Source organism: Littorina saxatilis, linkage group LG6 (assembly GCF_037325665.1).
Source record: "Littorina saxatilis isolate snail1 linkage group LG6, US_GU_Lsax_2.0, whole genome shotgun sequence".
Lineage (NCBI taxonomy): Eukaryota > Metazoa > Mollusca > Gastropoda > Littorinimorpha > Littorinidae > Littorina > Littorina saxatilis.
In genome coordinates, this window is record NC_090250.1 from 37,354,975 (window position 1) to 37,367,109 (window position 12,135).

A 12,135-nucleotide genomic window follows, 5' to 3' on the forward strand; every position below is an offset into this window, starting at 1 on the left:
GCACAGGAGAGGCACCGGAAAAAGAAAGATTTTAATGCCAACTGCACCCGGTGTTCCCAGGCGGTCACCCATCCAAGTACTAACCGGGCCCGACGTTGCTTAACTTCGGTGGTCGGACGAGAACCGGTGTTTTCAACGTGGTATGGCCGTTGGCTGTCAAAACCTGAGTCTCTCCAGTAGCCCCTAGATCGGATTCACCAACCCCCAAAGAGGGTTGGGAATCGACCTGCCCCCGGATTCGAGCCAGGGGGGAGAAGGAAACCTTCCCCCCAGGCTTGAAACCGGGAGGAGCTGAAGCCTGAGATTGAGGGCCGGACAACGGCGTCGAAGGGGGGGAAGCCTGTTCCACTGAAGGAGAAGGAGAAAGAAGCTTTTTCTTTCCCCTCGACCTTCCCCGAACCTTCGACGGCGCAGCCCCGCCCGAAGTCCCAGGCTCAAGCCCAGCCTGTTTGAGCAAGCTCGCATTGAGCTTGCTCAAACAGGCTTTCTCCGCCCTCCCTCGCCGCAAACGCAAAGCGTTTGGGGAGGGAGAGTCGGAGCGCCGAAAGATCCCCTTCTCCGTGCGTAAAACATGACGCTGGGCGCCCGGAGAAGGGTTGCCCCCGGCAGACTCTGGTTCCGTAGAACCAGAGCCCAAAACAGGACGAGACATCCTACCTCGCCCTGTACGTACCCTTAAAGACCGAGAATTAACAAAATTCAAAGAAAATTTAGGTCAATACTCAAGTGAATGCGGCGAAACGAGAAGCAGACGACCGGTCACCACGAAGTAGGACGGGAGGCACGCCGAGTCCGCCACACAAAAACGGAGGCACAAGTTGAAGGAAACACAACGTAGCCTCAAGCCAGAAGTGGAATAACACACAATAATCCAACAGGTGATAGTCCACACAGAAAAGGAGCCTCTTAGTCCAAAATAATCCGGGAGCGTAGCAGAAACACAGCCGGTCTGACACGCGCGAAAAAAGAAAGAGGACGCGCCACCTACATCCTGTAAGGGGGAAGCACTCGGACAGTGCTTGGGATCCACGGTGGCGCATGGTTATGGGAGATAATTGTACCCACTCAGCGTTTTGTCCAATTTTTTCGGCCTATAATAGATAATGTGCAAGAATAGTACTGTCGAGGTAAGTGTTATATTGACATACAGATTTTTACAAGATAACAATACAACTTAAGAATGTTTGCATACATTTGACACATTTTGAACTTCAAAAAAGTTCACATGAAACAAACCAATTCAGAATGGCTCTGGAAGACAGCCAGCAAGTCGACTCTCTCTCTTTCTCTCAAAACACAGACAGACAGACAGATAGACACACACATACATGAAGAGACACTGTATCAATTTACAATTACCGTTTCTGAGCCAGTCGGATGTGCTTAAAATGCTCATACAGGGTGGCGACAACATCCTGCGTAGCAACCGTCACCACGTCGATGTTAGATAGCCGTGAGCTGAAGTTATCCACCAGCTGCCACATCTCTGATCTGATGCACCAAAAATATTGAAACTATCAGGTATCTTTAAAAACTGTTTGTAAGGAATAAAGGATGGATGGACTAGACAGATGATCAAAGAGTTTGAGACTGAAGTTAACATAAAACTTGCAGAAGAAACTGGGATGTAAGCTTATGTGCACTCAGACACAAGCTAACATTTCAAGCAAAAACAAGAAATTCCTCTGATAGGAAAAACACCCCCGTCAAGGGAAATAACTTTCTCAGTTGGTGGCAGTGAGAATGGTTATTTCCCTTTGACCAACGGGGGTGTCCGTCTATAAGTCGTTGTATAATTTTAATCCACCAATAACTCCCTAACCGTGTGTTTGACTGGTCCCAATTTTTGTAAGGACCGTCTCAGGAATGTATAGAACCTGTTCACCAAGTTTGGTGACGATCGGTCCGTTCATTCTTGAGATCTATATGCGAACACAAACAAACAAACAAACAAACAAACACATCGAGTGAAACCTATACACACCCCTATACCGGGGGTGTAAAAATGTGCATGTGCAAGTGCACACATATAACTTTTAGTTGTCAAAGTGCCCACACACAATTAAGTCAGACACACAATTAACCTTCACAGGATCACGCTTTGGACTACACAGTCTGGATGATGTGGGTTGTGTACGACCCATACTTTAAAATAAGGATTCAGCGTAATAAGTACGGGTCACACACGACCCACACCATCCGAATAGGGATAAACATTGCAAATGCCTTCTTTAACTCCACATGGGTCGCCCACGACCCACATCATCCCAGTTCAAGTTACGTCATTGTTTATTTGCTTGTTTACAAAGAAAATCCTTCAGGAATTTCTTGATGGGAGGGTCATATCATATGGTGTTTGAGGATTGCATAAAGTCGGTCTTAATAAAAAAAATCCTAATAGTTTAGATATACAGACACTTTTGTGAGGCTCTGGGTTTTATTCGGATGACGTGGGTCGTGTATGACCCATACTTATTACGCTGAATCCTTCTTTTAAAGTATGGGTCGTACACAACCCACATCATCTGGACTGTGTAGTCCAAAGCGTGATCCTGTGAAGGTTAAACATCAGAGAATACAGACTAAAGTCTTAAAAGGGGGGTCAACTGTATAGACAGTCACAAGCTGAGTACGAGTCTTGAGGGAGCCAAATAAACAAAAAACAATCACATATAAACACTCACTGGACACTGTTGATGAGAGTGGTCTGGTCAGAGCTGATTTCCTGGTACCAGTTGAGGATGAAGTCGCGACAGACCAGCTCGATGACCTCCTGCAGGGCATTGTCCAGACTGCGCGAGATGATGGTTTTGCGAGACAACTGAGGTTTTTGACCCCCTGCACCCTCTTTCTCCTGGAAAGCATGCAAGTACATTATTTATTTATTTATTTACGAGGATTTATATCCCGCACGTATCTCACCACACAAGGCGACTCAAGGCGCATGTTACCTATTAATGCCGTGTGAGATGGAATTTTTTACACAATATATCACGCATTCAATCAATCAATCAATCAATCAATATGAAGCTTATATAGCGCGTATTCCGTGGGTACAGTTCTAAGCGCTTGTCGAAGAGTTGTCAACACAGGACTAACAAAGAAACTAACATCTACAGACGGACACAAACCCTATCACACACTAGCAAACCCTGATAAACATACAACAAACAACTGTTTAACAACAATGTACACATCAATAGCTAGGTCCAAACAAAATAATATCAAACACAAAGAAAACACCTCTCACAGAGCACAGCACAAGAATGTCTTTTGGGGCACAACACATCACTGTCGAACATGAAAGTCGCAGCCAGCTACGGGAAGAACTGAGTCTTCAACCTACTCTTGAACGCGTCAAGAGAGGGGCTCTGGCGAAGCTCAAGCGGCAGGGAGTTCCAGACGGAGGGGCCCGCAGAGGAAAATGCACGCTGACCAGCAGATGCGAGTTTTGAGCGAGGGATGTGAAGGCGGAGTGGGTCAGCAGCAGAACGAAGGGGACGGTCGGAGGCCTGGGTGTACAAGTCCAGGGAGGATTGAAGGTACTCGGGAGCAAAGTCGTTGAGACACTTGTAGACCAGAGTGGACAGTTTGTAGGAGATTCGGGTGTTCACATCGGCCAGTAGATCAACAGCCTATAGGCGCTGCATCCACCTTTCACGGCCTATTTACATGTACCTGTATTATGCATATATATGTGTAGCCAAGTGCACTTCGCTACCCTAAACACTCTACTCATCGCATAGCGAAACAGCCTTGTGTACAGCACAAAGGGGATCACCCATCCCATAGCAGACGATACGATGATGCGCGCGCACCTTGCCGGCGCAAATTCTAATACAATACCTTTCTTTATATATCTACCTAACTTCTATCTTTCAAAGTCCCTTTTATCTTTGATACGGTCCTAATTATATTTAGGTTTGCATAGAAGTCACTGATTAGGCTGGATGGCTGCATATTATTGTGTTATTTACGATAATGCTTCGAACTGACCAAAGCGTCACTCTGACCTTGACCGGTTTTCATGTATCGTCGAGAGAAATTGATTCTCACAAACTCATCTTTGTCTTTTCAATCATTGTTTTGTCATTTTTGTATCACTATTACATATCCCGTACCTATGTTGCATATGATTTTAGTTTGTTTATAAGGATTTGGTTGTAATGAGTGATGCTTGGTTCCTCTGCAAAGATTGCTAATTTATGCAGACAGGTACTCGCGCAGGAATTTAGCCGATTCCATTTACTTTCGGACTTTACCGCTTCGTACTAAGTCAATGTATAATTTTCCCCCAAGTAACGCATATCATGATGTTTGTCTAGGGTTCTTCTTTTTATCTGTATGATTTATGAGTTTGTCCATTATTCCAGTTTAGAGAGTTTTGTAATTTTCCGCACTGAAGTTGGTTCAGTGCCTTCACTAGGACCATTGTTTTTGCATCATCTATATATATATACGACTAGTGTCTGTGTGTCTGTGTGTCTGTGTGTCTGTGTGTCTGTGTATCTGTCTGTGTGTCTGTGCGCGATGCGCGGCCAAGGTTCTCGATGGATCTGCTTCAAATTTGGTGGGCTTATTCAGAGAGACCCCGGACACAACCTCATCGATGAGATATTTCAACAAGTGCTCTCAGCGCGCAGCGCGGAACCGATTTTGGTTCCACCTCAGCTATTTTGGTTCCACCTCAGCTTACCCGGGCCCCCATACCGACACACCATAGCCGCTACACCACATCACAACGCCAAAGTTCTCGGTGGATCTTTTTCAAATTTGGACACCGTATTCAGCTACACCCCGGACACAATATCATCGATGAAATATTTCAACACGTGCTCTCAGCGCGCAGCGCTGAACTCATTTTCGTTTTTGCGTTCATTTCACCATTATAAGTAACTCTTCCTTATCTTCTCCAGTGTTTGGCGTTTATCTCCCTTCCTTCGTGTGGCTTTCCCGTTCAGTTCTAAGTTACTATTACTATTTTTAGAATGTCACTGCGCTGTCCACTGCGCTGTCCAGAACGCTTCCCTTGCACCCATAAGTTGTTCTTACTGTCAAAGTGAAAAGGTCGAATCAATTTATAGCCACGCGAAAAATACACTCTCACCTATCTCTATATATTTATAGATACAGATATGCATATATATATACGGCTTCTCTGTGTGTGTGTGTGTTTGTGTGTGTGTGTAGGCAAAAACCTATGTATTATAGAGTTCTGTTTGTGATGGGGTCTAGCGGCTTTTGTCTGTCTGTATGTTCTGGCATGTGAGAAGCCACAGCAGATAATATAGGGCTAAGAAATAAGCTCTAAAATTCTCAATCCCGTTTGACAGGACTTCGCCTTTCAAAGGTGATTGTGGTGAACCGCCACGCTGTCTGTCTCTGTCGCGCCGGCCGTTCACCCCAAATTCCCGTTTCTGAGAGTGACTATTTTTAGAATGTCACTGCGCTGTCCAGAACGCTTCCCTTGCACCCGTAAGTTGTTCTTACTGTCAAAGTGAAAAGGTCGAATCAATTTATAGCCACGCGAAAAATACACTCTCACCTATCTCTATATATTTATAGATACAGATATGCATATATATATACGGCTTCTCTGTGTGTGTGTGTGTTTGTGTGTGTGTGTAGGCAAAAACCTATGTATTATAGAGTTCTGTTTGTGATGGGGTCTAGCGGCTTTTGTCTGTCTGTATGTTCTGGCATGTGAGAAGCCACAGCAGATAATATAGGGCTAAGAAATAAGCTCTAAAATTCTCAATCCCGTTTGACAGGACTTCGCCTGCAGAGGTGATTGTGATGAACCGCCACGCTGTCTGTCTCTGTCTCGCGATACACCCCGGCGAAGCCGGGTATTCCTCTAGTACTAAATAAATATAAGTTTTTACGAAATGTGATCTATTGCAATGGAAAGCTAAAGGTCGTAGCTTTAATTTGATGTATTGTTTGTTATGATTGGTTAGGTATTTGTTTAAATAACGTAGGGTAAAGCAAGTGTAAGAAACACAGATTTCGTGTTTCTGGCCGTATTCAGGCGATTTTTATTCTCGGCGGACGGTGCTTTCTGTGCAGTCCGCGCCGGGGCTATAAGTATAGGCCGGACACCGGCATAAGGATGCATTCGCTCCTAGCAGCTGAACACGACACTACACTTGCTTTGCTGTCTACGGGTTTCGCCTTCGGCCTCTACGTTTCCTTGCATTGTTTTCTTGAATAAAAAGTTGAAACAAGACGCTTGGACTTGGGCTTCTCGTGTCTACTACTACTACCCTTCCACTCCTCCACTACATATGTTTACTTGTTTCATGCCATATGAAGCACGTGCCATAAGACTGGTTCCGCATGACTCACTTACTCTTCTTGCAAATGTCGTATGCATTTAGAGCATTTATGTCCCTTGTTTCTCAGATCTTAAATTAGGCACACACAAAAAAAAAATAGGTGTGGTTAAGGTAACATAGCCAAAAAAAATAGGGTAGGAAGGTAGGCAATCACTTTCTTTTTAAACTTTTTTTTCTAATGTATACAAATTAAACCTACTTGACAGGGAAATAAGTGTGCGACTATGGATATTCTTTTGAACAATTTTGAACTTACCTTTTAAAAACAAAAGAAGTTCGCTTTCATTGCGTTTTCTGCACTCGTTTTCTTGTTTTCATTTTTTTTTTGACAAATGTAATAAAAAGTTATAGGGTCAGCCCCTAAAAATAGGGTAGGTCGGGTTACCGTAACCACACCTATTTTTTTTGGCCTTAGTGTTCTGCCTCATTTGATTAAGATTCTCCGAAAAAGTTCAGGTAAATAGAGAATACTACATGGCTTGCTGTGTCGTACCGGATTTACACGAGTTTGTTTTTTTTAAATATTGAACTGCGAGCGAAAGCGAGCTGTTCACTATTTGAAAAAACAACGAGTGTAAATCTGGTACGACACAGCAAGCCATGTAGTATTCTGTTTATCCTACATACTGTACTTACGTGTATTTTACTGAAAATGTTTTGCAGTCGAGGCAGATAAATTGAAGACGCTTGTTTTGGAACCTCAATCTCTTCTAAAGCCTCGTGCAATCTAAATTATTACGTCAAAGCAAAGAAACGTCACTCTGAAAGTATGGCGTGACGTGTTAGTTCTACAGATTCATCGAGGGTAATTAGCGAGCGCAATTTTTGTTTCTATAATGACGTTTGTTTCGGTGACTTTGGCATCATAAGCAGTGGAAAAAACAGGCCCCTGCCAGACTTACTTGACATGACCTCATTTACATGATATATACACACGTGTGATTTGAACGATTATTCTCTCACGGGTGTCTCTCTCACGTATGTAGGATAAAATTAAATTGATGTTCTGGCCTTCATGCAAACAAGACTTTCTTAGGTAGGAAACAAATCACGTACAGTTATATGACGAGACTAAGCAACAGATAAACAACTTAATTATTCTAAAGTTCTGTACACATTTCATTTTGAAGGAATAAATTAAATAATTAAAAGAATTTCAGTCTAGTTTTTGTTCTTGTAACAGAATTACATTTCAAAGGATATTTAAATTTCACACTATTTTTTGTTATTGCCTTACCATCATTTTCTGCAGAATGACACTTGTAATGGTGACCTGGGGCTTTGGAGGCGGAGGATCGTACATCTTGCCACGGACCAGGCTCCAAAGAATAGTGTAGTATGCAGTGAGAAGTGCCACCACAACATAAAGCAGGGGCCATATCCAGCCAAACCACCATGCTGTGGTAGCCACTACTCCGACAAGTACACTTCCAGTGTTCATCATGTCTTCCAAAGTTTTGAAGAATTAGATTTAAAGTAGCGAGCTAATTTGCAACCAATTTTATGACTGATTTCCTCATGATGCCATACTCCCAACTTTATGAAGAAGTGCAGCCATGGGTTGCTTGGTATCACTCATTGTTGTGTTCAGATGTGCGTCTTTCAGGACTAGTATCAACATTTTGGAAACTGAAGAGGTAAATTATACAGCTAAGAATTAAAGGCTGTATTGTTGCCGGTTCAAAAATGGGTAACGGCAGTCAGGATTTTCTACTTGATGCAGTGTTCAGCAGGCTAGCAAGTTCTATGCAGACATCTTGATATTTCAATCCCGTTTTCGAGAGCCTGTAAAATAGTTAGAAACAATACAATACAATTAAAGTTTAAACCACCAACGTTACACATTGATTAAAAAACTCATGCAGTTATGTTTCTGATGTGTCATTGGAATAGACCTTTTCGGTATCTGAGCAGCTCTCGCGAGACACGCTCTTTAATTGTTATGCTTTGAACGTCGCGACAACTTCGAACCTTGGCTTTTGCAGCACACGCGAGACTGCTGTACCACATGCTTTGCTATGCTCTGCGAGAGATTACGACAGCTTGGAATACCGATAGGGTCTGTGATCATGAAAATCTCTATCTTGGAATGATGTTGTAAAACATGTTGATTGTGCATGACGTAGTACTGCACTTCTTTTGCTATTTAAAACTGCACATTCAGTATAGTATGTTGTCTCATTTTAATTCAAATTCACAAACTGCGACATTAGATTAATTGCATGTGTACATATCTTGAACACCCCAACTGCATTTGCACAGGCTATTCTCATGTGAGAATGCTCATATCGAAATGTGTGTGTCTGTGTGTGTGTGTGCATGTGTACTCACAGCACTTGTGCATACATATGTGTGTGTGTGTGTGTGTGTGTGTGTGTGTGTGTGTGTGTGTGTGTGTGTCTTCTTCCGTTTAGCAACCACGGTCATAAATGACCATTATTGTTGCATTGTTGTGTGTGTGTGTGTGTGTTTGTGTGTGTGTGTGTTTGTGTGTGTGTGTGTGTGTGTGCGTGCGTGTGTGTGATGTGCGTGTGTGTGATGTGTGTGTGTGCGTGTGTGTACTGATCTGCAAGCTTGTCATAGTCTCTTCATACATGCTTCGATTTGAAGATTGTAATAACCAGTTGCAGAGAGAGAGAGAGAGAGAGAGAGAGAGAGAGAGAGAGAGAGAGAGAGAGAGAGAGAGAGAGAGAGAGAGAGAGAGAGAGAGACTCAGACTCAGAGAGAGAGCGAGATATTTCCACTACCTGCATTTTGCAACTCCTCGACATCCCGTTTCCGCATGTAGCTGAAAGTCTTGGTGCCTGAGAATACCATAAAGTGACAAGCAACGAGGACACCAGCAAACAGTGCAGCTTTTCTGAACAGCGACTGTGTATTCATTGCTCCTGCCGCTGTTTGCTCGCCCCTTTGCCCTGCACCTCGCGCATGTGATTCTACCGGTGCTTCTGGATATTTTGCAACCTGTGAAATGCTGGTCCATTAAATGCATCCCATGGCCTTTTGGTCTCATATTTCTGGAACCTTCTTTCTTTCCTCACTCGATTGACCCTATTTCTCTTTGTATTTTTATTAGCCTGGCATCTTAACCTGAATCTCACTACTGTCCTATAATGCCTAAATCGAACACATTCGAACCAACAGAGACAGAGTTTCATGTCAGAGAATTTTCTTATCGGTCCAAACCGGAAACATTCAACGCGCGTATGTTGCAGCTGGTACTTCCTTTTTCGACTCATTAGAATGTACTGTCTACTAATCGGTGCTTGTTGTGAGTATGAAACAACTTTCTGCTACATTCTGATTGCAAATGACAGTTGGACATATGTACTATTTTTTCCTTTGTTTTGTTGTTCGTTTTGCATTTATTTGCAAAGTCAAAGTGGTCTAGTAGGTAATGTCAATTTTATGTCACTTGTCTAAGTTGTCACTGTCAGCAAGATGTCAGTTAAGCTTACTGCATTGAATTTGAAACGTACCATTGCATGACTATGAGCCCATTGAATACTTTACACCTGTTTGCTTCCAAAAAGAATGTTCGGCCATCCTACGAGGCCACTGAATGCTTTAAAACTGTGAGCTTAGAAATAGAAGGGAACTTACAAGTTACACTGTTTCCTTTATCCCCGAGTACGCTAGTACAAGGGTCCAGCAGACTTTAATTGTCTGTGTGTCTGTGTGTGTGTCTCGACTTAACAGCTTATTGCTGGAAAACTACTGGGCGCAGTTCGTTCAAAAGTTGATACACTAACTTGATAATAGGTCCGATTGATCGTATTAAAACTTCATAATGTTACCTGGGACCTAAATGCAAAATAAACCACAAAAAAACGACTTGGCGGTGGGAGGAATTCGCGGTGCAACAGCCAGCCAGGCAGTCTGATAGAACGGTGCAAGGTCTCGGCAAACCAAGACTATGCCATACTCGTAGCAAAGCCGCCGAATGGTACCGTAAACCAAGAATAGTGACGTAAGAAAATAGAATGTCGTCTTTTGATTTGGAACGTGACGTGTTTTAGAATGGAGATGTGGTAGTGTGTGTGTGTGTGTGTGTGTGTGTGTGTGTGTGTGTGTGTGTGTGTGAGAGAGAGGGAGAGAGAGAAGGAGTGAGGGAGAGAGAGTGTGTATGGGTGTGTGTGTGTGTGTGTGTGTGTGTGTGTGTGTGTGTGTGTGTGTGTGTGTGTGTGTGTGTGTGTGTGTGTGAATGTCTGAAGAGTACTCGGGTCCAGCGCGAGCGTTTTTTATTAGGTATTTAAATGTTTTGTAAAATTGTAGTTGTACACCAAAGTTATAACTTATATTCAGTAAATCATGCAGCAGAGTTCTGCCAATGTCATTCACTCATTGTGTTTGTTCTGTTGCAGGAAAGAGAATGCCATGAAGTTCATCCATCCATGAGGATTAGCGAAATGTTCAGTGTTTCTCTTACGTCTGACTAAACATGCATTCTCAAAAGTACAACAATACAACAGACCTTAATTGTAAACACAACAAATGAAACAATGTACAGGTAGCATTTGAGCTTGGCAAAAGCTGAAAAGTTAAGGAGCTTGGAAGTCAAAGCTTGATCATCAGTTACTATTGTGGACTTTGCAATTTAGTTAGACTAGCTTGATTTATGATAATGATATCTTTCAAACACTCCATGAAGTTGTTCTGGTAAAACTGAGCCAAATCTGATGTAAATTATTGTAAACAAGGACGGACACGCAGTTGTCACAAGAGGCATAAACAGCAGTGCACCATGCGCTTCAACTCCAGAGAACTGGTGCAGGTTGCACAGCAGTCAGCTAATGTTGAGAAGGAAGGAGTCTTGTACATGAAGGAAAAGCAGGATGGCATCTTTAAAAGTAGAGAAGGTATGGACAGGTTTATCTTGATTCAGTCGGAAACATTTTTGCAAGCTCATTGTGCTGTAAAATAGGCAGGGGTTAAAATCTGTAATATTAGTAGCAATAGAACTAGAAGAATTCTTTGTTATTAGATATTAGATAATAGCAATTGGTATGGATCAGCTTAAATAATATTAATGATAATGACAATTAACAGTAATTTCATGGTGCAATTGTCCTATAAAAGCTCTTAATTAGCGCCTAATAGTAATAGTGTAACAAAGACTACTTTTTGTGTGCGCTGGCATCAGAGAAAGGTTGGTCCTGGTTTTTTTTTCGGGGTCCAATCCAAGCATGTCATCACGATAGCAGAATTTGCGATGTATGTATTGGAACGCGATACAGTGGAATTTCCTCTGTATACAATGTGATACATAAACTGAATCTGATAAAATTGTATAATTTCTTTATTCAGAAGTTGAATATCATATAGTTCTTAGTTTTGACAATGTTCTTTGTCGTTATTATAATTTGTGTGACTTCAGTATTAATTGTGTGTGTTTCTTTTTCAGTGTACATAGACCGTTTCTTTAGGCTGAAAGGAAATCTTTTGTTCTACTTCAAAAACAAAGAAACGGTAAGTGCGTTTTCTTGTTACAAAGTTGAATTACATCATGTACACTGTAGTTTTGTCCTTTGCAAGACCTTTTCCTGGAACTTTCCTGCTCCTCTAGAAAAGAGAACATGAAGCAATGCTCCACAGTGACCCTACCTCAACTTCCCAATCCCCAGCACCCCCCCCCCCCCCCAAAAAAAAAAGTACAGTGACTTGTTATCAATTTAAGGACATGCATACATTGTATTACCCCAGCATTGTGATAAAAGGAGTTTTGTTATTCTTTGGTAGTTGAGTTTTTGTGTGTTGTACTTATAGATCATGAGATTCAGAACTCAGTAATTTATGA

The 12,135-nt window shown here is 42.3% G+C and overlaps 2 protein-coding genes and 1 non-coding gene across 6 annotated transcripts in view; 1 reads left to right on the forward strand and 2 right to left on the reverse strand.

Moving 5' to 3' along the window:
- Nucleotides 1-9,279, reverse strand: part of LOC138969155 (sorting nexin-25-like) — a 32,842-nt gene extending 23,563 nt beyond the window's left edge. The window contains exons 1-4 of the mRNA XM_070341876.1: nt 9,086-9,279; nt 7,576-8,123; nt 2,685-2,854; nt 1,360-1,491 (exon numbers count right to left, since the gene is read on the reverse strand). Coding sequence (XP_070197977.1) covers nt 1,360-1,491; nt 2,685-2,854; nt 7,576-7,782 — 509 coding nt within the window. The 5' untranslated portion in view covers nt 7,783-8,123; nt 9,086-9,279. The remainder of the gene's footprint in view (nt 1-1,359; nt 1,492-2,684; nt 2,855-7,575; nt 8,124-9,085) is intronic.
- LOC138969790 (5S ribosomal RNA) lies at nt 36-154 on the reverse strand. The gene has a single exon (XR_011456586.1). It is a non-coding gene; the product is annotated as a 5S ribosomal RNA (ribosomal RNA).
- A 265-nt stretch (nt 9,280-9,544) lies between the features above and the next one.
- Nucleotides 9,545-12,135, forward strand: part of LOC138969141 (inositol polyphosphate-4-phosphatase type I A-like) — a 54,220-nt gene continuing 51,629 nt past the window's right edge. For 3 of the 4 annotated variants that reach the window (XM_070341861.1, XM_070341858.1, XM_070341862.1), the window contains exons 1-3: nt 9,545-9,609; nt 10,703-11,197; nt 11,743-11,807. In XM_070341861.1, the coding sequence (XP_070197962.1) occupies nt 11,083-11,197; nt 11,743-11,807 (180 nt within the window). In that variant the 5' untranslated portion in view covers nt 9,545-9,609; nt 10,703-11,082. Of the gene's footprint in view, nt 9,666-10,702; nt 11,198-11,742; nt 11,808-12,135 lie in introns of all 4 variants that reach the window. The other variant, XM_070341859.1, reaches the window with a different exon arrangement.